The sequence below is a fragment of the Pantherophis guttatus genome, chromosome 4, assembly GCF_059756535.1.
Source record: "Pantherophis guttatus breed Tessera chromosome 4, ASM5975653v1, whole genome shotgun sequence".
Classification (NCBI taxonomy): Eukaryota; Metazoa; Chordata; class Lepidosauria; order Squamata; family Colubridae; genus Pantherophis; species Pantherophis guttatus.
Window position 1 is genome coordinate 20,794,323 of NC_142066.1, and position 27,156 is coordinate 20,821,478.

Below are 27,156 nucleotides of genomic sequence, written 5' to 3' on the forward strand. Positions count from 1 at the left end.
GGCCTGACACAGAATCCACCAGGGGGAGTGTTTTTGGCTCTGAGCAAGAAGACAATATGGCGCTTTTTGAAAAATTTAAGTTATCTCCCATATCTTGCTCAAGCATAGATATAGCCATTTTTGCCTGGGATAGCTGCTGTTCATAGAGTTTTATACGGTCACGATAGGCTTTCATAGCCAGCTCATCCAGGGTGAGCTTAGAGCTTCGAGGAGAATAATGAATTGTTTCTCTCTCTGCGTGGGAGGAATTTTGCTCAGCAGTTTGCTTTAGCCTTGCATCGAGCGTTACAAATTCAGAAGGTTCTGGGAAGACAGGTTGAGAGCTGGCATAATTAGAAGGGGGAGTTACTGACCTCAGTCGTAGTGCTTCTCCTTCAAAAACAGCTTCTGTCTTATCTGTCTCCATTTCTGTTCCCACAGCTTTTTCTTGTTCCAGGCGTGTGGCTGTAGTAAGGGGCTGGAAATCTGAAAATCTCCTGTCTGCCACCTCTTCGTTGGAAAGATCAATCAAATCATTTACAAAGAGTGCTCTTGGTTTCACTTTGCCTTTTTTCTTCTGTTTCGGCATCTCAGCAATATAATTAGCGTACCTCAGTAGCTAAAAACTAATTGCCTATGCGCTCTTATCAGAAGTAACAAAACAAGGAAAAAAGCCATAAATCAAACCATCCTCTGCTACCAGATGTCAGGGCATTTATTAATCCCATGTTTGGCTCTGGGACTAATTACCCTGGTTTAGAGGAGATGAATCGAGGCTTATTCCAAGTTGCAATAATCTGAAAAGAAACGCGAGGAAAAGTTTCTAATAAAACTCATTTATTTGTTATAAAGAAAATAAACACCTCACTAACTAAGAAAAGTTAATTGCTACATTTTTGAAAGTAATTCGGGCCAGCTGCCTTTCAGCAACCGGCACCCGTGGCAAGAGAACAAAGGAAAGAGTGTGAAGGAATGGAATGTGGGTGGATGGACATGCGTAGTAGCTTTTGATAACAATTCTTGGCAAGGTACGGAGAGTCAGATAGTCCAGAAATAATGAGCTCAGCTGGTAAATAAAATAACGCAGTGACAAGATTTACAGTCATACAGTCATAAGTGGGAGGAGATGGGTGATAGGAACGATGAGAAAATTAATAGTAGTGCAGACTTAGTAACTAGTTTGACAGTGTTGAGGGAATTATTTGTTTAGCAGAGTAATGGCGTTCAGGAAAAAAACTTCTTGTGGCTGGTTGCTCTGTTGTGCAGTGCTCTATAGCATTGTTTTGAGGGTAAGAGTTGAAATAGTTTATGTCAGGATGTGAGGGGTCCATAAATATTTTCACAGCCCTCTTTTTGACTCGTACAGTATACAGGTCCTCAATGGAAGGCAGGTTGGTAGTAATTTCTGCAGTTCTAATTATCCTGTGAAGTCTGTGTCTGTCTTGTTGGGTTGCAGAACCAAATGAGACAGTTATAGAGGTGCAGATGACAGACTCAATAATTCCTCTCTAGAAGTGGATCAGCAGTTCCTTGGCCAGTTTGAGCTTCCTCAACAGGGACCTCCCTCTGTTTGATTGCTTTAGAAAAATAATCATAAACCTTCCCTGTTTAAACAAATTTGTATTTGTACTTAACCACACTTCTTTTTACAAATTCAGTGGGGAAGTTCTCCAACATGTACATATAAAGAATATCAGGCAAACAGAAAGATTTTTTAAAACTTCCTTTTCATGAGCTGATGTCTATCATTCAGCTCAGGTCTCATCACAATGATAAAACACTTGGGAAAAAAGATGCACACCAATAATCCAGCACTGGAGGAGATCATGGAGAAGATCTCCACAGCCAATGTATATTTTCCCCTAGTGCTTAGATAGGTTGGAATAAAACACAACCAAACACTGCAGAAGAGCAACATACTGAAGGTGATGTATTTGGCTTCATTGAAACTGTCAGGTAAATTCTTAGCTAGGAAAGCAGCACAGAAGCTAAGGAGAGCAAGAAAACCCATAAAGCCCAAAACACAATAGAACATGACGGAGTCTTCATTGCACTCCAGGATAAGTTCTTCAGGTATTGAATGTGCATCAAAATCTGGATATGGTGGGAACATTATCAGCCATACAGCACAAACACATATTTGAATAAGGGAGCAGGATAGAAGAATGAAACTGACGATCCTTCCCCCAACCCATTTCCTCAATCTGGAACCAGGTTTGGTGGCCATGAATGCTAAAACCACAACAAAGGTTTTGGCCAAGACACAAGAAACTGCCACAGAAAAGATGAGTCCAAAAGCTGGTTGTCGAAAGAGACACACAATCGTATTGGGTCTCCCAACAAATAGAAAGACACAAAGGAAAGAGAGGAGAAGAGAAAGTAGGAGTGTATAAGTGAGATTCTGGTTGTTGGCTTTGACGATGGGAGTGTGCTTGTGTTTCATGAAGACTGTTATTATCCAAGTTGTCATTAAAGAAAAGAAAAGAGAAAGAACAGTCAGACTGATCCCTAAGGGTTCTTCATAGGACAAAAAGATGATCTGCTTTGGAATGCACATATTTTTCCCAGGATTTGGATATTGATCTTCTGGACATGGAGAGCAGTCATCTACATCTGAAAAACAATGCAGGTGAATTGATATAGGAAATTACATAGTGTTGGTTTAATCCCAGCATATTTGGAAATTTCGTACCCTTCTCCTTTGTTATTTTCCCCTCTGGACATAGGTGACAATCATAGCAACAAAACAACTTTCCTTCTTTCTTGACCTTGCTGTGTCCTGTCTCACAAGGATCATTACACAAAGATAAAGGTAATGCCTATCAATGAATGGAGAAGAACTTTTAAGATACAGCGAGGAAAGGAAATGCTTGGAGAGATACTGTTAGTACAGAATCAATAGATGAAAAATATAGATGGATAGCAGGATGACATAACTTTAAATGTAATTTCTCTGAAATAATAATTAATTAAATATCTACAATTATTGTATTTATGGCCTTCGATACCATCATCACTGGTCTTCAAAGACAATTTCTGTGCTAGTTAGTTAAAGTTGGTTTTCTCAACTTCTGAATTTTGAAATCAGGAAACGGATGAAATCTAGCAGGTTTTACTTCAAAAACATAAAAATCATTGTCCATAATTAACAGAGGGCCAGTAAAGAATTCAATATTCAACAGCAATTGCTAAAAAAGTAAATAAACCTTACTGGTATCTTTCCTTTTCCAGAAAATTTGTACCTAGGTTAGTCAGAGATGATATTGTGACACTTTCATCAATAAAGATATTTAAATGAAGGCAGATAAATCTGGATTCAAAAAGCTAACCTGGTTAAAGCCTACTGGCCATGTGATGGAATCTACAGAAATATTGAAGAAGCTCTCTGCTGGAGCTGTGGGATCTATCACTCCAACTTTGACCCTAAGAAAAGATTGGTTTGGGAATGTGATCCAACTGATAATATCAAATCCACCAATGAATTCTCCATTTTTATCAAAGGAGATCTTTTCACCAACACTGTTGTTGAATCTGACACTTCTCAGAAAAGAATGAACCTGAAACACAGGCAATCAGAGGGGAACAAACCAAGGGAGGGAGAAATTATTCATATATTCAAAACATACATATGAATATCTCTTTAAACAAAGAAAATATGAACACTTTATTTTATTTTATTTTTATTTTATTTTGATATTTGTATCAAACAAATAACATAACAATAATTCTAAAACAGAGGTAGAGGTAACATATCAGACTACTGAAATAAAATTAATATAAAATTGAAAAATAAACAACCAGCAAAAAAATAAAATTAAGCTCTGTAGTTTAATTTCAAAGCTACTTAAGCCAGATCACTTCCAATAAATATATAACAAATACTAGGATGCATAAAACTACTATGTAATTTTGCTAAGTTCACCTGCTAGCAAGATTATACCCAAAATCCTACAAGCTAGGCTTCAGCAGTAGGTGAAGAGAGAAGGACCAGCAGTACAAATTGTGTTTTGAATAGGCAGAGGAACTGGGGATCAAATTGCCAACATTTGCTGGATTATGGAGAAAGCAACGTAGTTCAAGAAAACCATTACTTCTGCTTCATTGATTATACTAAAGCCTTTGATTATGTTGATCACAACAATCTGTGGCAAGTTCTTAAAGTGTTGGGAGTACCAGACTACCATAACTGTAACCTGAGAAGGCTAATGTCAGTTCCCCCTGATTCATCTGGGAACCTTACAGCTTCCTGCCGTCAAAGGCCAGAAGAGGTGGGGAGGAGGGAAGGGCAATAAAGCTGTGTGGGTGTATGTGATAGGAAATTGGGAAGGGGAATGACAGGTGATAAAGACCAGAGCAGCCAGATCTTGTTTGCACCAGCATCCCAAGGCCAATCCTGAGAAATATGTGGATTATCTGCAAACATCTCAGCATTCTCAAAACATCTTGGTGAGCTCTGGTTGACTGGAAAAGGAGTGGTCACAGAGGTGGGGGGAAGAATGAGATGTGGGTGAACCTTTTTTTGTATTTTGCAAGCACGGGAGAATTCAGAGCTGGCTTCACATTACAGCAACCAGCAACTTTAGTAGAAGAACTCTTTGCTTTAGCCAAATGGAGTTGATGGTCTTTCTTTCCTAAGAGATCAGATTGGGGCAGGTCTGGCATGTGCATGCCAGCCAATGAGGAACAGTTAGAACCAGACATATAAAAACTGATTGGTTCAAAATATGGTAATAAGTACAAAAAGGCTATATATTGTCACCTTGCTTATTTAAATTATATGCAAAGTACATTGTGTGAAATGTCTGGCTGGATGAATCGCAAGCGAGAACTAGGATTGTTGGTAGAAATATCAACAACTTCATATATGCAGATGATATCACTCTAATATCAAGTGGAAGGTATAAACACCACCTTCCATTTATTGATAGACTGAATTTATGGAATGATAAGGAAGTAGCTTCCCAGAATGGGAAGTAAAAGTTAATTCAGATTGGATATTTTGTCTGTGATAAAGAGGAGGAAAATAATTCACAGAGTAAATTGCAGATATAGAGAGTAAAGTGCTCAGATTGACAAGATTTTATCTATAGGTGTAAAACAAGAAGAAATCAGCTTAGAAGAATTACTATCTGTCATTCTTGGTTTTCGGCTTGATAGGAAGTTAATTTCATGGAGAGAAACATATTCTAAGAAATTTTGTAGAATGCCATTTACAATTTTAATATCAGCATATGAATGTTTTGATTAGTTAATCCGTTACTCTCACTTTTGGATTTTCAGACATCAATATCCCTGGAGAATACTGTTTGCTAGAGTTCATGGACACATGTTGCAACTACAGATATGGTGGTTTCTCACTACCCTGGTAACAGACTTACCTGCCACCACACTTGATTGTGAAAATGTTTCTTTCTTTCTTTCATCATTGTTGTTTCTCTAGATTTGGATATAGAGAGAGATTGCAAAGCATGTGCCACAGCATAGACTGCATTGTAAATATTGTAACTCTGGCCACTCATGCATGTTTCAAATACAGATGTAGGAAGGGTTTCAAGCTTCTCCTGTCCAGTACACTTTTTCTCAGACACCTCCATTTTTGAGTTTGAGAAGAAACAGCTGAATGCCTGTTCCCAGAAATCTTTCCGAAAATGATCATTTTGATTGTTCTTTGGACTTAGAATTTGAAGAAATTCTTGAAAGTTTTGGACTTCTTTTGTGTGTACTGCAAAGGATAAAGCACCTTGTAGGAAATGGATATCCCAAGATTTATGAACGGAAATTGAAGTATAATCTATCTGAGCTGTAATAAGCCAAATCTTTTTCTTCCTTGGTATATTCTCCACTTCTGAAAACTGGAGGAAAGTTCTCAGACCTGCTAAGGACTGAATTTCACCATATAATATTATCACATTGGCTGTGCTCTTCATGAGAACATGGTATATATGTAATCCTTCGCTTATGGCATCAGTAAAATCACTGTAAAAAGCTACATTTGGGAACTCTGCTATGAATTCAACGCAGATGCCATGCTCAGAAAAAGTGGGGAGGACCTCCTGGAGAAATTTCTCTCCTTTTTCATCCTTTACTATGAGAATGCCAATCCAGATCCATCTAAAGTACAGTAATAACTGCAGGAGGCCCTTACGTTGGTGGGATTCATTCGGAAACATTTGTTGGAAGAAAACTGCTTGAGTCTCTTTATCCATGACTGGAGCAGAGCCATAGGTCAACTACAGAAAGATAAACATATGCATTGCAAAATTCTCTGTGAGCCTCTGAAAATGTATATATTTATTTGAGTCCTTGGGTGTCTTTGACGTTATATACTGAAATTATGCAACTAGTTGTGTTTATTAGGAAATATCAACCAAGATGTCACACTTGAGGTATCAGTAAATACATTTTTCTGGAAATAGTCTGATTGTCAACATTTCAAATCTGAACTTTAGTTCAATGTCTGAAATTGAAATATTTCAGATATGAAATATTTTGAGAAATATTAAAAAAAAAAGGCAGAATAAAAGATTTCCCCTAAAAGAGAAATAAAAAATCTTAAGGGAGACAGAAACTCAGAGCTTCGGCTCCCTGCCCAAGCAGATGTTTGGTGCCCATTGAGAAGGACTGAGCCAACCTATCTACAAAACAAAAGATCTTAAACTCCAGGGTGATGGGATTAAAACATGACTCTCCATGACATAATAGGATTATCTAGCAACAGAACTCACCACATTGCAAAATCACCTGGGGACATTGCATCATCCTCCAGGGTTCAACCAAATTTCTCAGACAAACTACAGGGTTAGCTATGACCCCTACAACAGTCAATAGAATACATGTTCCTGCACAGGAACAGCAAGCTCAAGGGCAAGGCCCAGGGCGAGGGGTGAGGCGTGGCCAAAGTGGCGGCACAACAGACTCTTTAGGTGCTCCTAAAGAGTAGTCAATATCCCCGAAGCTGGAGACAAAAATAGGAATTTAAAGATAATTTTCGACTATTCAATAGAAATGCATAGAAGTAAATAAAGAGTCAACTATACATATATATATATAATCATGTAAATATGTGAATGTAGATATAGATACAAATAGAGAAAAATAAGAGAAATATGAAAATAACCCACCGTTGTAGTAACTTCTAAGAGTCAGTCACTGGACTGAATTGATGCTTGTTCATTTAGTATGTTGTCTTAATGTATTTATGTTTGTTTGTATTTTTTATTATTAATAAAAATCTTTAAAAAAAAAAAGAGAGAGAGAAGGACTGAGCCAACCTATCTACAAAACAAAAGATCTTAAACTCCAGGGTGATGGGATTACACTCTTGCTTACTGTTGCCTTCTGGCAGAAGATACCGAATAATTATAATTCCAACCACACATTTTCTGAATAGTTTTTATCCCAGAGCTATGATTGCACTCAACAATGAACTAAAGGGCCACCATCAGTGAGCTGTTGGACAGCATTACTTGGTCTGTTGTGTAGCTGTTTGGGTGGTTGAGGGTTGGGGAATTTGTGGTGGGTGGGAATGTGTTTGGAGATTGTTATGTGTGTTGGTCATGGTCTTTGGGTGTTATGTGAATTTCGTTGTATGGGTATACTGTGTATACATGTAAAATGACAATAAAGTTATACCTATACTTATTAAGACATGACTCTCCATGACATAAGAGGATTATCTAGCAGCAGAGCACACCACATTACAAATGAACCTGGGGAGATTGCATCATCCTTCAGGCTTTAACCAGACTTCTCAGACAACCTACAGAGTTAGCTATGAAAACCTACAACAGACAATTGAATACATTTTCTTGCACAGGAACAGGAAGCTCAAGGGCAAGGCCCAGGACAAGGTATAAATAACTCTCATTCTCAACTCCATGTGGCCAGCTGTCCAGAACCACCCATGTGCTTCTGTTTCACCCTCTTTCCAATCAGCCTCCATGTTTCCAATGTCTTCCACCCAGCTTGGAACTGAACTAGATAGATATATCTTCCAACAGGGGCATGTTTTCCTGTGTCAAATATCCCCACCGTCTGTTCAGAGTTACAATTGTTCATGCTGCTATTCTGATCCTATCAAGCAAAAAGTAATATCTACTTATCCAAAAGGTCTCTCCTTTTTACAGAGAGAAGCATATAAATGTTTGTGGAGCTATGGCAGAATGATAATATTTATCTACAGCAAATCTAACCTGAGGAATTTTGTAGATGCACAGCACAGTTGCCATGTGAAGAGAGATATCAGGTGCCCCAATGGCTGCAGCCAAGGTATTTGTGATCCCACACTTGTAGTTAGGGATGAATTTGCCCTGAGCGAAAGGCAGCAACATTGAGGCAAAGTAAGTCCAGCTTGGACTAAAATTGCTGTTAAAAATGTGGAAGCCCAGAGTGATGTTGGGTAAGATCTGTGGATTTTCATTGATCTCCTTTACAGTAAACACTAAAGCCAGGATATGCTGGTAATTCTGAAAAATTATTCTGTAAAACAGAATTAAAAACAGCACATTAAGAAAGGCCTGCTTCACATTATGGCACTTACAATTCTTTTGTACAACACGTTTTGTGGAATGTGTGAAATAGTTCTTATTTCTATGTTTCTGTACGTGAGAATGGCCCACTATCAAAACTGCAGCTTTAAAGAATGGCTTAAATGCAAATGGAAATTGCTACATTTTGATACCAGAAATAAAGAATGGGAAAACATATCATGGGAAATATGTGCTTTCCCTTCCTTAATGGTAGTAACAGCTTGATAAATTAAGCCATACATACCTATATATTAATAGATATTTAGATGTGACTTGTTATAAATGGAAGTTTGATCTCTATTTTAACAATTTCAACTTTACCTGGAAACTGAAATAAAATATAACTTTACATAAAATAACCCTAGGCATCCTATTTTAGATGTTTCTATCAGACATTTTTGCCATTAGAGCAAAATATTTCAAGCATCATGTGATTTACCAGCAAGGTTCAGAGCTTGACAATAAATTAATGATATACTTACAGAAGTCCATCTTGAAATCCCTGAGAAGGATCTTGACTGAAATCAATGGGATCAGAATATGTTGATAATACAGAAATAATGCCAGCAATATTAATGTCTCCAAGCTGATGATAGGTGTGCTGAATAGGAAGAGGCTTCCGAAAGTCACATTGAAGGCTAGGATTCTTGCACGTCACTTCAGGCAATACTATTAACAGTAACTCCAATACTAACATCTTCCATGGGTGTCTTCTTTCTGTGTACAAATGCCTCTGTCTGTTCCAAGATCTTTGATGTAGACCAGACAGATCTGACTCCTGGAGATGTTTTTCAGACAAAACTAGGGAGTGCAACATACTAACAAATCAGCTCACAGAGCTTTGGGCCTCCCAGCCATGAGTTAGAATCGGACGGGGACACTAAGTACTAAATTGACACTAAAATTCAGTCCCATATGATTTGGAAGAGACAAACTGGCTAATTCCATAATGATAGTGAGACAGTCACATATGTGAACAACTTCAAAACATGTGAGGACTTGTAGGGGCAGGAACACATGAAAAACAAGACAAAAAATAAAATCATTAGATCCATAAAGAGAAATAGAGATGTAAATATATGTATGTGTAAAGGCATTACTATAATTCTGTTCTATTCTATTCTATTTTTCTCTTGCCCAGTCCTGTCCTGTCCTGTCCTGTCCTGTCCTGTCCTGTCCTGTCCTATCCTATCCTATCCTATCCTATCCTATCCTATCCTATCCTATCCATACTTACACTACACCACACCACATTCTCTACCCCACTGCACTCCAACTCTGGTCCAACTAAGAGAGCCTTCAATTTTTTTCATTCATGAGTTCAGGATGAGACTGAAGAAAATATCCTATAGGTTCAATATAAAGGAAAAAAAGGACACAAGTTTGCATCATACAGACATCGAGGTGGGGAAAGATATAAATTCCAATTTTTCACAATCCATTAGACTACAAAATATTGAACCAGTCAGGATCAAACTACTGGCAGTTGGCAGAATTAGACTCCAGTACTACATTCTAATCACTGTGCCACCACAGTTCAACAAGGCCTCACTTAATGATTGCACCACTTAATAATGAATGTTGGGGTCCCAACTGTGTTTGTATTTGCAGGCTACCTGAAGTTTTAGATCATATTGACAAATGTCTCAGCTCACCACTAGAGGGCAGGGAAAGGGACACAAAATCTGTCTTCTTCAAAGCCAGAAAGAAAGTTTGCAGGTTTGGAGAGGGGAGGATGAGGGGGAGAAACAAGTGAATAAAAGCAAATTTGCAAGACATTATAACAAACCAATCCCCAATTTATGTTCTGGTCCCTGCAATGTTGTAGATCTTATTTCTTGGGTTGGTTGACAGTTCCTATAACATTCACAGCAATCATAGTTCCTTTAACACCTAGCAAGGAAGAAATGCACACAAAGGTTATCAATCAAACTTTATTTTATGTCTATTTATTTAGAAGCATGTATATGATGTCTACACCCCAGACTTTAAACTTCTCAACAAGTACCCCAAAAGAAACAAAGACGTTGGACATTGGTGGAAGACCATAAGAAAACATTCTGGAGGCATATTTGGAAAATTAAAATTTATTTATTTATTTATTTATTTATTTATTTATTTATTTATTTATTTATTTATTATATTTCTATACCGCCTTTCTCCCATAGGACTCAAGGCGGTGTACAGTCAAGAAAAATATAGACACACAAACATCATAAAATTGCTAATTAAAATTATTACTTAGTTTGGTCAATCAAATAAAACCCAGAATTAGATAACATTTAAAAAATCATTCACATGTTCGTATGTTTAGCCCTGCCTGTTGGAACATCAGGGTCTTGAGGGCACGGCGGAAAGCACGGAGATCAGGGATATTCTGTATCTCCGGGGGCAGTTCATTCCAAAGGGTTGGAGCCCCACAGAGAAGGCCCTCCCCCTGGGAGTCGCCAGTCGGCATAATTTGACTGACGGAACCCTGAGTAGTCCCTCCCTGTGAGAACGAACTGGTCGGTGGGAGGCTATTGGTGGCAAAAGACGGTCTCGTAGGTACCCAGGTCCTAAGCCATGGAGCGCTTTAAAGGTGATAACTAAAATGAAGGATGGCTGGAGTTTTATGGTTTTGTTTTGATGCTATAACGGAAAAACAATCATGCTAAGTAGAACTTGAGTGGGGTTATTTACTTATTTACTTATTTATTTATTTATCAAATTTATATAGCCACCCATCTCACTTGCATGTGATTCTGGGAAATGTACATAATTGAAACACGTCAGATCATCAATATAATTAATAGATTAGTATTAAGGCATAAATAGGAGGAGGAAAAATTATGAAGTATATTCGCCATCTTGAGTTTGAAAAATATAACTATGAATCAATTAAATAATAATAATGGGACAGTGAGGAAGCTGCACTGAAGTTAACATATCAGGAAGGCCTAATGAGTACTGGAGAGACAAAATTGGCCTACAAGAAAAACCAAAGGAAAAACTACAAAGAGACATGGAAAGACAAAACATTGCATGGCCACTGCATTAAAACAAATAGCAGGGAAACAGATAATAGCAAGACATGGAATGACTCCCAGCAGGAAAGTTGAAGAAAGAGGTAGAAGTGCTAATTCTGGCTGCACAAAACCAAACCTTAAGAACAAATGCATACAAAGCCAGAATTGAGAAGACAGCAACAAATAGCAAACGTCACCTCTGCAAGGAAGCTGAAGAAATCGGGAATCACCTGGCAAGAAGATTGCACAGATTGACCACAAACAACAGCTTGGCAAAGGAGCAACAATGGTGCCTTGGGAAGATCTGCAAGAAATACCATTTGCCTGCAAGCAAGAACTGTTGGGATCATAAAATAGAGAAAGTCATAGAAAATGAAGAAGTTAAATTGATCTAAGACTTTAGATTTCAAACATACAGGCACCTGCTGCATAACACTCCAGATTAAAGGTTGTTGTAAGAAAGACAAAAAAGTCTGGATAGCGGACGTGGCAGTAGATGGAGACAACAGAATAGAAGTGAAAGAATTGAGAAATAACAAAATACAAAGACTGCAAATAGAAATAGAATGACTACAGCAAAAGAAAGCAAAGGTAGAACCAATAGTTATAGGCACTTTGGGTGCAATCCCAAAACAACTGGAGCACCACTTGAACAACATTGGCACTGACAAATTTCTCATCAACCAATTGCAAAAGGCAGCTTTACTTGGAGCAGCTTACATCTGGTGATGATAACTATAACACCATGCAATATCTACATCTGTCTATGATTGGTCTTTGGGAAGGATTTGATATGTAAATAAAAATGCCAAATCCAATCTGAACATCTGGCAATTGTATGACAAAACATAATAATCCCCAGTGAGGCAGTTCCTTGAGTGCCAGTGAGGTACTACCTTGATGTAGTTATGGGGCTATTGTGCTCTGAGGAAGATGAAAGCTATGCCAGAGATTCAACCATTCTGGGCAGGTTTCATCAGATGAGTCAGACAAAAAGTGTCTCTCCCATCAAAAAATATCTTGCATAATTTACAGAAACACATACTTGCTCAGTCATTGACAAGATCAGCAAGGACCTTGCTAAGGTATTGAAGTTCCTGGACTTCTGGTGTAAAATGGGCTACACGACTATTGGCTAAGAAACCAGGGCCAGCATCTGCAGAACTACTGGAAGGAAAGGTGATTATCCATCACAAACATATAATGATTGTAAATAAAGTCCAGGATTTAGAGGACATTTGAAATAAATGGACCAGTTCTGGAAAATAAAACGATATTTAAAATCAGAAATAACAAAACAGAGATCAGGGGATCAGTGATTATTTATAATATGAAATAAAGTATTCACAGAAGCTGAATTGGAAGAAAAAGTCTACCCAGGACAAAGAAATCTAACTCTTGCCAGTGGTAACTCAGACTATAGTGGCAAACCAGGAGAAATTGGCAATGCAGGAAACTAGCACACCTATAGAATTGTTTTCATTTGGAAACCAAGCACCCTCTTCTTTACCTCAAAAAGAACAAAGCCCTGTCACTAAAGAACTAGAAGACTTGAAGCAAAGAATAAATGAGTAACTTGAACAGCACAAAAACCACAGAATCAGGTTGCCTGCTTTAAAGCTTGTTCCAAAGAAACAACTAGCATAAGCATTAAAAGACAGGAATACTGTAATATCAAAAATAAGCACAAGCTCATTGCAAGAAACAATATACAGCTTCAGTTGCAGTTATAACTGAATACCTAAGATGCAAAATCAACAAAGAAGAAAAATGGGAAACAGTGTGCCACCAAAATGAAAGATCAGGCTGGAAAATAAAATTAGCAAGGTGAGATTTATTTATTACTAAATGTCTTTCCAAGATGATCCTAAGTGATTTATATTCATATAATTAAAATATGATAAAGAACCTTGAAACAACAATATATATATAGAGACTTCCGGTTTGCTAGCCTTCGGTGGCGGCGGTGCCTTTTGAAGCTCCGCCAGCCCCGCCGCCTGTAGAGCCGCTTCGCGATCGAGAAGCGGCTCGAAAACTTCAAAATCTTGAGGATTGTTGGAGGAGAGATAGCAGGGCACAGGTCGAGCCCCTGTAACCCCCCAGGGAATTGTTTCTGGGGAGGAAACAGGCGCGGCTCCCTCCCAACCTGCTGAGACTCCGGGCGGCATGGGACGATTCTGCTTCTGCAGAACAAGCCGGCTGCAGTAAACATTCAAAGCGAAAGGAACCAACTTTAACAAGCAGCGGATATACACTTGAACCCTGAAACTTGGAATCGCAAGTATTAGCGCTTTGTTGACTTTTCAATTTAAGAAAAAATGCGAATGAGTGAAAGTGACTTGAAAAAATATGGCGCTCAGCATTAGAGTTAACGAGTCAGCAAGTGTGGATTGGTGAAGTTATCTTGCTTTGTTATAAAGTTACCAAGTTGCTATAAAGTTGCTTCGCTTGTAGCAAGAGAATAACAGAGAAATTTCTCCTTTTTCAATACTGGACTTTGCTTTACTTTGGTTCTTATTTGATTAAATCTGGGGGACTTTTTCAGAAGTCTTTGTGGAGGTGGGAGAGGAAGAAGAACTTCCCTTTTTAGTAAAACCAGCCTATGTGGCAGGATGGCCTCAAAGAAGCAGGAAGCGAAGGCAACAGGAGGTGGATCTCCCACACATAAAGCACAGCCTCCCCCAGCACAACAGATACAGACTCAGAAAAAAGATTTTGATGTGGGAGATTTAAAAGAATTTATTTCTAAAATTTTGGATGATAAATTTCAAAAATCTCAACAGGAGATAGATGATAAACTTCAAAAATCACATCAGGAATTTATGCAGGAAATTAATGAAGTTAAAGATATGGTGAAACAGAACCAAAACAAGGTGTCCAAAAAAATATCAGAAGTGGCATCTGGCCTGGCAGAATTTATTGGGAAAGTTGATTCTAAAGTTGAAGAACTTAAATCAGAAGTTAATGTTAAGATGAAAGACAATGATTATAAAATTGCTGATGTTGACAATAAAATGCAAAGAGTTGAAAATGAGATTGTGATGGTACAATTCAGGTCAATGGAGTTTGCCATACGGCTTCGAGGAATTCGAGAAGAGGAAAGACAGGATTTGAGACAAGTTTGTTCTGAGGCCCTGGCCAAGATTATACAAGTTAATCCTGATGTGGTTTTTCACAAAATAGATAAAATTTACAGAGTGAATTCTTGGGTGGCCAGACAAAGACAATTGCCCAGAGATGTGGTCATATATTTTACAGATAGAGAAATAAGAAACGACATCCTGCAAAAATCCTTTTACACTTCTGTGCAAGTGGGGGGCTCACGAATTGGAATTTATAAAGAATTACCTCCTAAAATGCTGAAAGCTAGAAAAGAATTTGGCTTTCTTGTTAAGGAATTGCAAAATTTACAGATACCATTTCGGTGGGACGCCCCAGTTGGTATAATTTTCAGATACAAGGGAGAAAGATATCGCTTGAATACCGTGGAGAAGGCAGAGCACTTTTATACTACTATTCTTAAGGAAAGAACACCATCTCCACGTACATCTACAGTTTTGGAGATTAAGGAGAGTGAAGAGAAGCAACCTCAACGAGAACTGCAAGAACAGTCTAAGCAGGAATTAGAGGAAATGCAAGGCGCAGAAGGAGGTTTTCTGGATGAGCCTTTGCTGGAATCTTCTCCAATCTTGGACCCGGTTTGAATGATTGAAGTTAAGGATCAACGTATAACTCGAGCACAATCTAAGTTACTTAAACAAAAGCAACAACAACAACAGGAAAGACAAGATAAGAAGGCAGTTAAGAGTACTGCACAAGAGACTGGAGCCATGGGGGGAGCGAGATCGAAGCTTTCGGATGACCTTCAATTATTCTGCTCTTTGCTCCAGAAAGATGAAGATGACGTTTAAGTGTTTATCTTGGAACGTTAATGGGTTGAATTCAGCACAGAAAAGGAAGAAATTATTTACATATTTGAAACAATTTAATAATGATATAATTTGTTTACAAGAAACGCATATCACAACTCAAGATCAAAAATATTTGACAAACTCCAAACTAGGAACACATTTTATATCTTCAACTTCGCAAAAAAAGAATGGTGTGGTTATTTATGTAAATAAAAAGTTAACAGCTAAAGTTATAGAAGCAGATGAAGATGGTAGGTTTGTAGCAACTGAATTGCTTACAGCAAGTTTCAAGTTTTAGACTGAATTCAAAAAAGACTAAAATGATAGCTAAAAACATGACACAAGATCGTAAACATGAGCTTGAAAGGAGGGCAGGTTTTGAGACTGTACCTAAGGTAAAATATCTAGGAGTTCAGGTTGCAGAATCAAATATGAAATTGTTTCAAAATAACTATGAGGTTTTGTGGCGAGAGGTGCAGAAAGACATGGAGACTTGGAAAAAACTGCAGCTGTCTCTACTTGGAAGAATAGCAGCAGTTAAGATGAACATTTTGCCAAGATTTCTTTTTTTCTTTCAAATGATTCCGGTGCTTAAAAGTGATAAACAATTGAAAGTCTGGCAAACTGGACTCAATAAGTTTGTCTGGAACGAGAAAAAGCCGAGAGTGAAATTGAAAATTATGCAAGATGTTCCAGAAAGAGGAGGTCTTAAACTTCCAAACCTACAGTTATATTATGATGCAGCAGCTTTAACTTTAACAAGTGATTGGTTTGGAAGTAAAAAGGCTGGAATATTGAATGCCGAAAGTTTTGATCTTGAATTTGGATGGCATGCTTACTTATTTTATGATGACAAAGTTGATAAAGTATTTAAAAGTCATATACTTAGAGACTCTTTGATGAGAGTTTGGAAGAAGCACCGACTCAAATGGGATTATAAAATACCGCTATGGCTGGATCTTGGTCATACTTTGTGGAATACAAATATAATGTCACTCGGGGGGGGGGTTATACAAAGAGGTTCTTATTACAGATGCGGGCAGATGGCAGCTGAAGACATTGCAGACACTGTTGGACGAAGGGATTAATTTAACTTGGTTACAATATAATCAATTACAATTGAGATGGAAAGAGGACCAAAAAACTGGTATTATGTTGCACGAGGAAGAATTGGTTAGACATATAAAAGAGAAAGGTCCAATGCATATCAAAAGGCTTTATAATGTTTTGCTAGAAAGGGACTCAGAAACTGAATTAGTTAAAGATTGTATGATTAAGTGGGCACAAAATTTTGAAGAACCAGTGATGTTGGAAACATGGGAAAAAATTTGGGTTCAGAATGTTAAATTTACACAGTCGCAGAATCTGAGGGAAAATTTCTATAAAATGTTTTATAGATGGCATTTAGATCCCAAAAAGTTGTCATGTATGTACCCTAATGTTCTGCCAAAATGTTGGAGATGTGAATGTTTGGATGCTACGTATTATCATGTTTGGTGGACCTGTAGGAAAGTTAAGGCTTTTTGGATAAAAATTTGGTGGGTCATGCAGAATGTTTTGAAGAAAAAAATTCAATTCTCTCCACAATTGTTTTTATTGGGTATAGTTAAGGGTTTTACATCGGGTGAAATAAAACTGATATTGTATATGATAACAGCAGCAAGATTGTTGATAGGTAAATATTGGAAAAATGAAGCTTTGCCCACTATTGAGGAATGGACTTTGAAGATGGCCAGTTTTGCAGAGATGGCGAAGATTTCAGCATACTTAAAAGATTGCTCACAAGAGACTTATGAATGGGAATGGAAAAGATGGATAGAATATGTTCAGAACAAATATCAAACTAGAAAGTATCAAATAGCTTTTATTTGAAAATAATGTTTTAGAAATATTTTAATGTAATGAGGTAAAAAGAAAAATTATACAGGGGAGGGAGGGGTTCAAGTTTACACATAAGTGTCATATTAAGGTTTTTTTGTGTGTGTGTGTGTGTTTTTTTACGAGTTATGAGTATATTATAGGGAAGTCTGGGGGGAGGGGAAGGTTAGGGAGGGTTAGGGAGGTTGGGAAGTTTGGGTGGGGGGGTGGGGGGGGAAAAGGGGTGAAAATGTAATTGTAAAACTTTTGCAATAATATATATATATATATATATATATATATATATATATATATATATATATATATATATATATAAATAATTCAGTTTAAATTCAATTAGACAAGAAAGGACAGGGGAGTAAAGTATGCATGAGGAGGTGGTAGCAACTAATTAATCAACTCAGCAGAGCTGATATTCTGAAGTACATGAGCCGCAGCAGAAAAGACTTTTCTCTCTACCCTGTCAGCCAAAATTCCTTGACCAATGGGATCCCCAGTATGCCTCTTCTGCCAGCATGCATTAAACCCATTGGATGGTTCCTCAGATAACTTGGTTTCAAATTCTTCGCAAATTTCAGCCAGGGCTCACCGAGACATCTCATCAACTGCCACTTAGAATAACTGTCTGCATCTCATTCAAGGATTGCAAAACTACCTACTCAAACAGACTTATGACCATGAAACATACAGTTCTGCACAGTCATCATACTCAATTGAATCTCTTAAAAGGAGACTATTATGCAAATTGGACACTAGCATGAATTGGACTTCTGATGGAATTTATTTAAATTTACTAGAATTATTTTTTGTGCCAGAGATTTCTTTGATCTTTGCTATTGAGAAGAAGACATATGGCCAGCTTTTAAATTTACCCCATATTTTGTGGGTGATGACTGCAAGTGATGTGCATCAGAGAATTCCCTCTGTCCGATTGTTTCAGAAAAAAAATCATAGTCCTTTCCTCTGAAACAAATCCTCATTTGTATTTAACTGCACTTCTTTTTACACATTCTATTGCATATGAATTAAGATGACCAGTAAAGACAAATTTACAATTCACATTTAATCAATATATTTAGTCAGAGATCACCATAGCATACTACAATATGTCAATAAATCAATAAAGTCAATAACTATGTCAATACATTAATTGGTCCTGTAGTTTATAACTTTATAGACCCCACTAATAATTGCCTACCAGAAGGGGGAAAAAAAACCCTTCCAAGCTATCCAAATCTCAGGAGACGGGGCAACATAGAGCATCACTGTCTCAATACATTGTTCTCTGGCTTAAATGTTGAAGTGGGGAAGTTCCCAAAAATGTACTTATAAAGAATATCAGGCAAACATAAAGATTTATTAAAACTTTCTCTTCATGAGCTGGTGCTTATCATTAAGCTCAGGTCTCATCACAATGATAAAACATTTGGGGAAAAAGATGCACACCAATAATCCAGCACTGGAGGAGATCATGGAGAAGATCTCCACAGCCAATGTATATTTTCCCCTAGTGCTTAGATAGGTTGGAATAAAACACAACCAAACACTGCAGAAGACCAGCATGCTGAAGGTGATGAATTTGGCTTCATTGAAACTGTCAGGTAAATTCCTAGCTAGAAAAGCAGCAGAGAAGCTTAGCAGAGCAAGAAAACCCATAAAGCCCAAAACACAGTAGAACATGACCGAGTCTTCATGGCACTCCAGGATAAGTTCTTCAGGTATTGAATGTGCATCAAAATCTGGATATGGTGGGGATGTTATCAGCCACACAGCACAAACACATATTTGAATAAGGGAGCAGGATAGAAGAATGAAACTGACCATCCTTCCCCCAACCCATTTCCTCAATCTGGAACCAGGTTTGGTGGCCATGAATGCTAGAACCACAACAAAGGTTTTGGCCAATACACAAGAAACCGCCACAGAAAATATGAGGCCAAAAGCTGGTTGTCGAAAGAGACACGCAATCATATTGGGTTTCCCAACAAACAGAAAGACACAAAGGAAAGAGAGGAGAAGAGAAACTAGGAGTGTATAAGTGAGATTCCGGTTGTTGGCTTTGACGATGGGGGTGTCTTTGTGTTTAATGAAGATTGTTATTACCAAAGTTATCATTAAAGAAAAGCAAAGAGAAAGAACAGTCAGACTGATCCCCAAGGGTTCTTCATAGGACAAAAAGGTGATCCGCTTTGGAATGCACATATTTTTCCCGGGATTTGGGTATTGATCTCCTGGACACGGAGAGCAGTCATCTATGTCTGAAAAAGAATGCAGATGAGTTCATATAGGAAATTATAGTATTGGCTCAATCACAGTTTAACTGACATTTTCCTACCCTTCTCGTTTGATATTTTCCACTCTGGACATAGATGGCAATCATAGCAACAAAACAACTTTCCTTCTTTCTTGGCCTTGCTGTGTCCTGTCTCACAAGGATCATTACATAAAGATAAAGGTAATGCCTATCAATGAATGAAGAAGAATATATTAAGATAGAAAGAGGAAAGGAAGTGCTTTGAGTGTTGCTGTGGAATCAGCAGATTAAAAATGAAGTAGCAGGATGACATAATTTTAGATGTAATTGCTCTGAAATTATAACTAATTAAATTTCTACAATAATTGTATTGATAGCCTTCGTTAACCATCAACACTCTTCATAGACAATTTTTGTGCAAGTTAGTTAAGGTTGGTTTTCTCAACTTCTGAATTTTGATGTCAGCAAACTAAAGAGATTTAGTGTGCTGGCTTGCAGCTTTTAGTTCAAAACCATGAAAACCATTGCCCATAATTAACAGGGATCCAGGAAAGTATATTTCCTAATATTCAATAGTAATTATTAGAAAAGTAAAAAAAAAAACCTTACTGATATCTTTCCTTTTCTAGGAAATTTCTACCTAGATTAGTCAGAGATGATACTGTGAGACTTTCATCAATAAAGATATTTAAATGAAGGCAGAGAAATCTAGATTAAAAATACTAACCTGGTCAAAGCCTACTGGCCAGGTGATGGAATCTACAGAAATATTGAAGAACTTCTCTGCTGGAGCTGTGGGATCTATTACTCCAACTTTGACCCTAAGAAATGATTGGCTTGGGAATGTGATCCAGTTGATAATATCAAATCCACCAATGAATTCTCCATTTTTATCAAAGGAGATCTTTTCACCAACATTGTTGTTGAATCTGACACTTCTCAGAAAAAAATGAACCTGAAACACAAAAGCAATCAGAGAGGAACAAACCAAGGAAGGGAAAGGTAATTCATATATTCAAAACATACATATGAATGTTTCTTTAAAGTTGTAAGCCCTCAAGAGAAATATGTGGATTATCCTCAAACATCTCAGCATTCTCAAAACATCTTGCTGAGCTGTGGTTGGCTGGAAATGGACTGGTTACAGGGGGGTAAGAATGGACTCCTGGTGAACCTGTTTTGTATCTTGCAAATGCTGGAGAATTCAGAGCTGGCTTTACATTACTACAACCAACACCTTTAGTAAAAGAACCCTTTGCTTTTACCAAATGGAGTCAAAGGTCTTCCTTTCCTAAGGGATCAGTTTGGGGCAGATCTGACATCTGCATGACAGCTGAGAAACAACAGTTAGAGCCAGACATGGAACAATTGATTGCTTCAAAAGGGTAATAAGTACAACAAGGCTATATATTGTCACCCTGCTTATTTAAATTATATGGAAAGTACATTTGTGAAATGCCAGGCTGGATGAATCACAAGCCAGAATTAGGATTGGTGGAAGAAATATCAACAACCTCAGATATGCAACGATGCCACGCTAATGGCAGAAAGTGAAAAGGAACTAAAGAGCCAATTGATCAGGTAAAAGAGTAGAGTGCAAAACATGGCTTGAAATGCAATATTAAAAAGCTAAGTTTATGGCACCTGGTGCCATCACTTCATAGCAAATAGAAGTGGAAGAAATGAAAACAGATTTTATTTTCATGGGATCCAAGATCACTGCAGATCCCCCCTTTTTTAAAAGAAAAAATCCTTTTCAAATTTTCAAATTGCTTTTTTCAATTTTTCAACTTTTGAATTATTTGTTCCCAATTTTAATCTTTTTTCAACTCTTAAATATTATTTTTAATTTTTAATTATTTCTTTTCAGTTTTTACATCTTTTTCCATTTCTTTTTTCAACTAAACATTTGAAAACATATAGTTTACTTATTTTAATTCTGTAGAAATTTTTAAATTCTTAATGATCTAAGTGGAAACATAAATAAAAAAACACAGAAAAAAGAGACAGATGCTTAAGACAGGAAAGATAGTGATGAATTTTTCAAGAGAACAAATGGTCAAGAACTCTTATAAACTATTAGCAATGGGGAATATATTTAAATTTTTAGAAATGTTTAATTTTTTAGCAAACAAACAAAGAAAAAAAGTGATGGAAATGGACACTAGCAGTATAATTACTTGCAATGTTTGCCATATGTTTCAGCTTATGCCCACATAGCTCAGATACTTTGGCACACTTTGGACTCATTGGACACCACCCTGAGTTTGTGAAAGATTGAAGGCAAAAGGAGAACTGGATAACAAAGGATGAGATGGTTAGATAGTGTCATCAGCACAATGAACATTAATACGGGCAAATTGTAGAAGATACTGGAGGATATGAGGGCCTGGAGGGCTATGGTTCATGGGGTTGCAAGGATTCAGAAACAACTTAGTGACATACCAACAACAATCACTGAAATAGCACAGAAACCCTTAAGTATAGGTGTTCATTGTTTAATGACTGCTTGTTCAGCAACCATCTGAAATTATAAGAAAATGTAAGTGCAGAACAAATGATACTTATGAGATCCTTACTACGCTTGTATGATCAAAATCCTGAAAGTCAGGAATTGGCCTTTATTTCTAACTGTCATGGCATTCCACAGTTACTTGATTGTGATTTGTAGTCTTTCTTGCTAGCTTTCCACAAGCAAAGTCAATGGGGAAGCTAGAAGGAAATTGGAAGTTGTGATCACATGAATTCGATGCTTTAAAAACTATGCAATCCTCACTTAACAATGGTAACTGGGGTCTGCCAAAATTATTGTTGCTAAACCGTATGGTCAAGTGATGTCACAACTTATACCTGCATCACTTAGCAATGGAAACTCAGGTCCCAATGACTGTCATTAAATAAAGGCTTCCAGTAAAATTTACAATATAATTGAAGAATTTTAATTTTAATATATATAATTGAATTTTACAAAGTAAAATTGAAAATTAATGACCTACCCCGAAAATATAACCTAGCATGATTTTTCATGCTGCTCACAATATAAGCCCTACCCCTACAAAATAAGCCCTAGTTCAGAGAATCAGCAGTGGGGGTAGGGCAGTGGGGGTAGCCAGCATAGGAGGTGGCAAGGATGGACATGGGGAAGACGATGTCCAGAAGCAGGTTCAGCCTTTATGGCACATGGGAGGAAGGAATGTAATACATTTCACCATCTGTCTTTCCTTGCAGAGTGTGTGGCAAAGGAGGACCCCACTTGTCAGTGGGAACTGAAAAGGCAGGGGCTGTGCCATGGCCCCACCCCACCCCACCATTTGCTGGCTGTGAGAAACGGTGCAGTCAGCATGGCTCAACCGGCAGCAGCGGGGCGTTCTGGAGGTCATAGATCTGGGACGACTTGGGTAGCCAAGAGCAGCACTACCAGGGGGGCAAAGAGCCCCCATGAGGTCAGCAGCAGCACAGGCCACTGTTTGGAGGTCAGCGGTTGAGAAGTGTCCTTGTAGCAGCAGGGCCAGCTAGCATTGGGACAGAGAGGTTGGGGCTGGTGGGCTTTCTATTCCCTGTACCTGAAAAAAATAAGAGACACCCAAAAATAAACGCAAGTTCTTATTTTGGGGCCTAAAAGAAAATAAGACCAGGGCCTATTTTTCAGGGAAACACGGTATATTCTACCTAGGAAATAAAATCTCAGTAGAAGAGGTTAGGCAATGGGAATTGAGGACCAAAGGGCAATGACATTTGTTTTATTGGATGCATTAAAGTAGAACCAGAGTCAATATCAACAGGAGCTGCTGGAATTTAAAATCCTGCATTAAGCGGATGCTGAATTTGATGGCTGAGATGTCCATCATTTGAAATCTATGATTGTTTCATCCAATGGGAGTACACTGTGCCGAGGTGGTGCAGTGGTTAGAGTGCAGTACTGCAGGCTACTTCAGCTACTTCAGCTGACTGCTAGCTGCAGTTCAGCAGTTCAAATCACACCAGCTCAAGGTTGACTCAGCCTTCCATCCTTCCGAGGTGGGTAAAATGAGAACCCAGATTGTTGGGAACAATGTTGTAAACTGCTTAGAGAGGGCTTTAAAAGCACTTTGAAGCAGTATATAAGTCTAAGTGCTATTGCTATTGCTAAATGTCTCACATAATATCTTACATAGGCTCAAATTAACATCCCACCTTGGTCCTCTTTTATTTAGTGCCTGAGATATTAAAAATACTTTTACTCCTTTCCCTTCTTCTCCTAGAGCTGTGTTCCTATAAGGCTGATCTCATTCCATCCATTTGCTCTAAATCTATGCATGTGTTGTGAATAACTGGGTGTAGAAATGCAGGTGACTCTCAAATGGTCTATGAAGAGGTCAGAACCAATGCCTCATAAAGCAGGCTGAATCTTCTTTGAATAAGAATGACACAATATATCAGTCCTTCCTCTTCCACCCATGGAATGTATGGGAACATCCTCAACAGGAAATACCAAAAAATATTGCCATGATTCAGTGGTGGGTTCCACTTGCCTTCACTACCGGTTCACTATTGTGAATGCAGATGCCCAGAACGTCCATGATGACATCTGGGCGGTGGGCAGAGCCTCCCGCCACCTCCACTACCAGTTCACGCAAACCTGGGCGAACTGGTAGGAACCCACCACTGGCATGATTGTACTTTCAAGAATCAATGAATTGTGTCTGCAAATGCAAACATTCCAAATAAAGCATGTATAACAACAAGAACAACAACCAATACAGCTTCAACATTCAATAATAACCTCCCTCCATTTATTCATAGACTGAATTTATGGAACAATAAGGAAGTGGCTTCGCGGGATGGAGGGGGAGCATTTCAGAGATGTTAACGACATTTCAGATTGGATATTGTGTCTGTGAGAAAGAGAAGTAACATAGCCCCCCCCCTCCCATAATTCACAGAGTAAATTGCAGATACAGATAGTAGAGTGCTCAGATTGACAAAATTTTATCTATAGATGTAAAACAAGAAGAAATCATCTTAGAAGAATTACTATCTGTCATTCTTGATTTTGGGCTTGACAGGAGGCTACTTTCATGGAGAGAAATATATTCTAAGAAATTTTGTAGAATGCCATTTACAATTTGAATATCAGCCTACCAATATTTTGATTACTTAATCCATTATTACATCTCACTTTTGGGTTTTCAGACATCAATATCCCTGGAGAATATTGTTTGCTAGAGTTTTTGGACACATGTTGCAACTACAGATATGGTGGTTCCTCACCCTGGTAACAGATTTACCTGCCACCACACTTGATTGTGAAAATGTTTCCTTCTTTCTTTCATCATTCTTGTTTCTTTAGATTTGGATATATAGAGAGATTGCAAAGCATGTGCCACAGCATAGACCGCATTGTAAATATTATAACTCTGGCCACTCATGCTTGTTTCAAACACAGATGTAGGAAGGGTTTCAAGCTTCTCCTGTCCAGTACATTTCTTCTCAGACTCCTCCATTTTTGAGTTTGGGAAGAAACAACTGAATGCCTGTTCCCAGAAATCTTTCCGAAAATGATCATTCTGATTGTTGCTTGGATTAAGATTTTGAAGAAATTCCTGGAAGTTTTGGATCTCCTTTGTGTGAACTGCAAAGGATAAAGCACCATGCAGAAAATTTATATCCCAAGTTTTATGAAAGGAAATTGAAGTATAATCTGTTTGAGCAGTGATAAGCCAAATCTTATCCTTCTTTGGTATATCCTCCACTTCTGAAATCTGGAGTACAGTTCTCAGAACTGTTAATGACTGTTCACCATATAAGATTATCACATTGGCTGTGCTGTTCATGAGAACATGGTATATATGTAGCACTTCATCTATGGTTTCATCAAAATCACTGTAAAAAGCTCCATTTGGGAATTCTGCTATGAATTCAGTGCAGATGCCATGCTCAGAAAATGTGGGGAGTATTTCTTGGAGAAATTTCTCTACTTTCTCATCCTTTATTACAAAAATTCCAATCCAGATCCATCTAAAATACAGCAATAACTTCAGGAGGCCCTTACGTTGGTGGGATTCATTTGGAAACATTTGTTGGAAGAAAACTGCTTGAGTCTCTTTATCCATGACTGGAGCAGAGCCATAGGTCAACTACAGAAAGATAAACATATGAAATTGAAAATTCTATTGCACATGAGCCTCTGAAATCATATATATTCATTTCAGTTGGGTATCTTTCACCTTTTATACTGAAATTATGCAACTAGTTGTGTTTATTATGAAATATCAACCAAGATGTCACTCTTGAAGTATCAGAAAATATATTTCTTTCTGAAAGTATTCTCATTGTGAGTATTTCAAATTTGAGCCTTAGTTCAATTTCTGGAATTGGGGCACATTTTGCTGTATCAAATATCACCACCATCTGTTCAGAGTGACAATGATTCATAGTGCTATGATGATTCTATCAAGCAGATAATAATATCTAGGAACCTGGAAGGTCTCTCTTTTTACAAAAAGAAGCATACCGAAGTTTGTGGAGATATGGCAAAATGATAATGTATATCCTCATCACATCTTACCTGAGGAACTTTGTAGATTCCCAATACAGTTGCCATGTGAAAAGAGATGTCAGGTGTCCCAATGACTGCAGCCAAGGTATTTGTGATCCCACACTTGTAGTTAGGGATGAATTTGTCCTGAGTGAAAGGTAGAAGCATTGAGGCAAAGAAAGTCTGGCTTGGACTAAAATTGCTGTTAAAAATGTGGAAGCCCAGCGTGACATTGGGTAGGATCTGGGGATTTTCGTTTATCTCTTTTACAGTAAACACCAAAGCCAGGATATGCTGGTAATTCTGAAAAACTATTCTGTAAAACAGAATTAGAAACAGCACATTAAGAAAGGTCTGTGTCTCATTATGGCACTTACAATCCTTTCGTACAACATATTTTGTGGAATGTGTGAAATAATTCTTGTTTCTATATGTGAGAATGGTTCACTATCAAACTGCAGCTTTTTAAGAATGGTTTCTATTCAAAAGGAAATTGCTATCTTTTGGTACCTGAAATAAAGAATGAGAAAACATGTCATGGGAAATATATGCTTTTTCTTCCTTAATGGGAGTAACAGCTTCATATTCGTATGGAATTCATTTGTATGGAATTAAGCCATACATACCTGCATATTAATAGTTATTGAGATGTGATTTGTTATAAATGGAGATTTGATCTCCATTTCAACTATTTTAACTTTACCTAGAAACTGAAGTAAAATATAACATCAGATAAAATAAATGGAGGCATCCTATTTTAGATGTTTCTATCAGGAGTTTTTACCACTAGTGGAAATATTTCATGAATGATATGATTTACCAGCAAAGTTCAGAGCTTGACAATAAATTAATGATATACTTACAGAAGTCCATCATGAATTACCTGCGAAGGATGTTGAGTGAACTCAATGGGGTCAAAAAATATCACGAATGCAGAAATAATGCCAGCAATGTTAATATCTCCAAGCTGATGATAGGTGTGCCGAATAGGAAGAGGCTCCCGAAAGTCACATTGAAGGCTAGGATTCTTGCACATCATTTTAGGCAATACTATTAACACTATCTCCATGAATAGTAACAT

The 27,156-nt window shown here is 37.7% G+C and overlaps 1 protein-coding gene across 1 annotated transcript; it reads right to left on the reverse strand.

Annotated features, from left to right (window-relative positions):
- Window positions 1-1,693: 1,693 nt before the first annotated feature.
- On the reverse strand, window positions 1,694-27,156 carry LOC132711584 (vomeronasal type-2 receptor 26-like). Its single transcript, XM_060690954.2, has 8 exons — window positions 26,939-27,156; window positions 26,106-26,391; window positions 24,826-25,674; window positions 20,286-20,513; window positions 8,990-9,285; window positions 8,172-8,457; window positions 2,672-2,798; window positions 1,694-2,592 (listed from the first exon to the last, which is right to left on the reverse strand). Exons 1-8 carry the CDS (start codon window positions 27,154-27,156, stop codon window positions 1,694-1,696), a joined length of 3,189 nt encoding a protein of 1,062 aa, XP_060546937.2.

Bases quoted from the DNA above. Each gene is read 5' to 3' on its own strand.
- LOC132711584 (XM_060690954.2), bottom strand. From the start codon at position 27,156: ATGTTACTATTCATGGAGATAGTGTTAATAGTATTGCCTAAAATGATG. The intron at 26,392-26,938 runs GTAAGTATATCA...TCTGTTTTACAG, and splicing joins GTAATTCATGATGGACTTCT to AATAGTTTTTCAGAATTACC. The intron at 9,286-20,285 runs GTTAGTATTTTT...AAACATCTCCAG, and splicing joins GGCCAGTAGGCTTTGACCAG to GAGTCAGATCTGTCTGGTCT.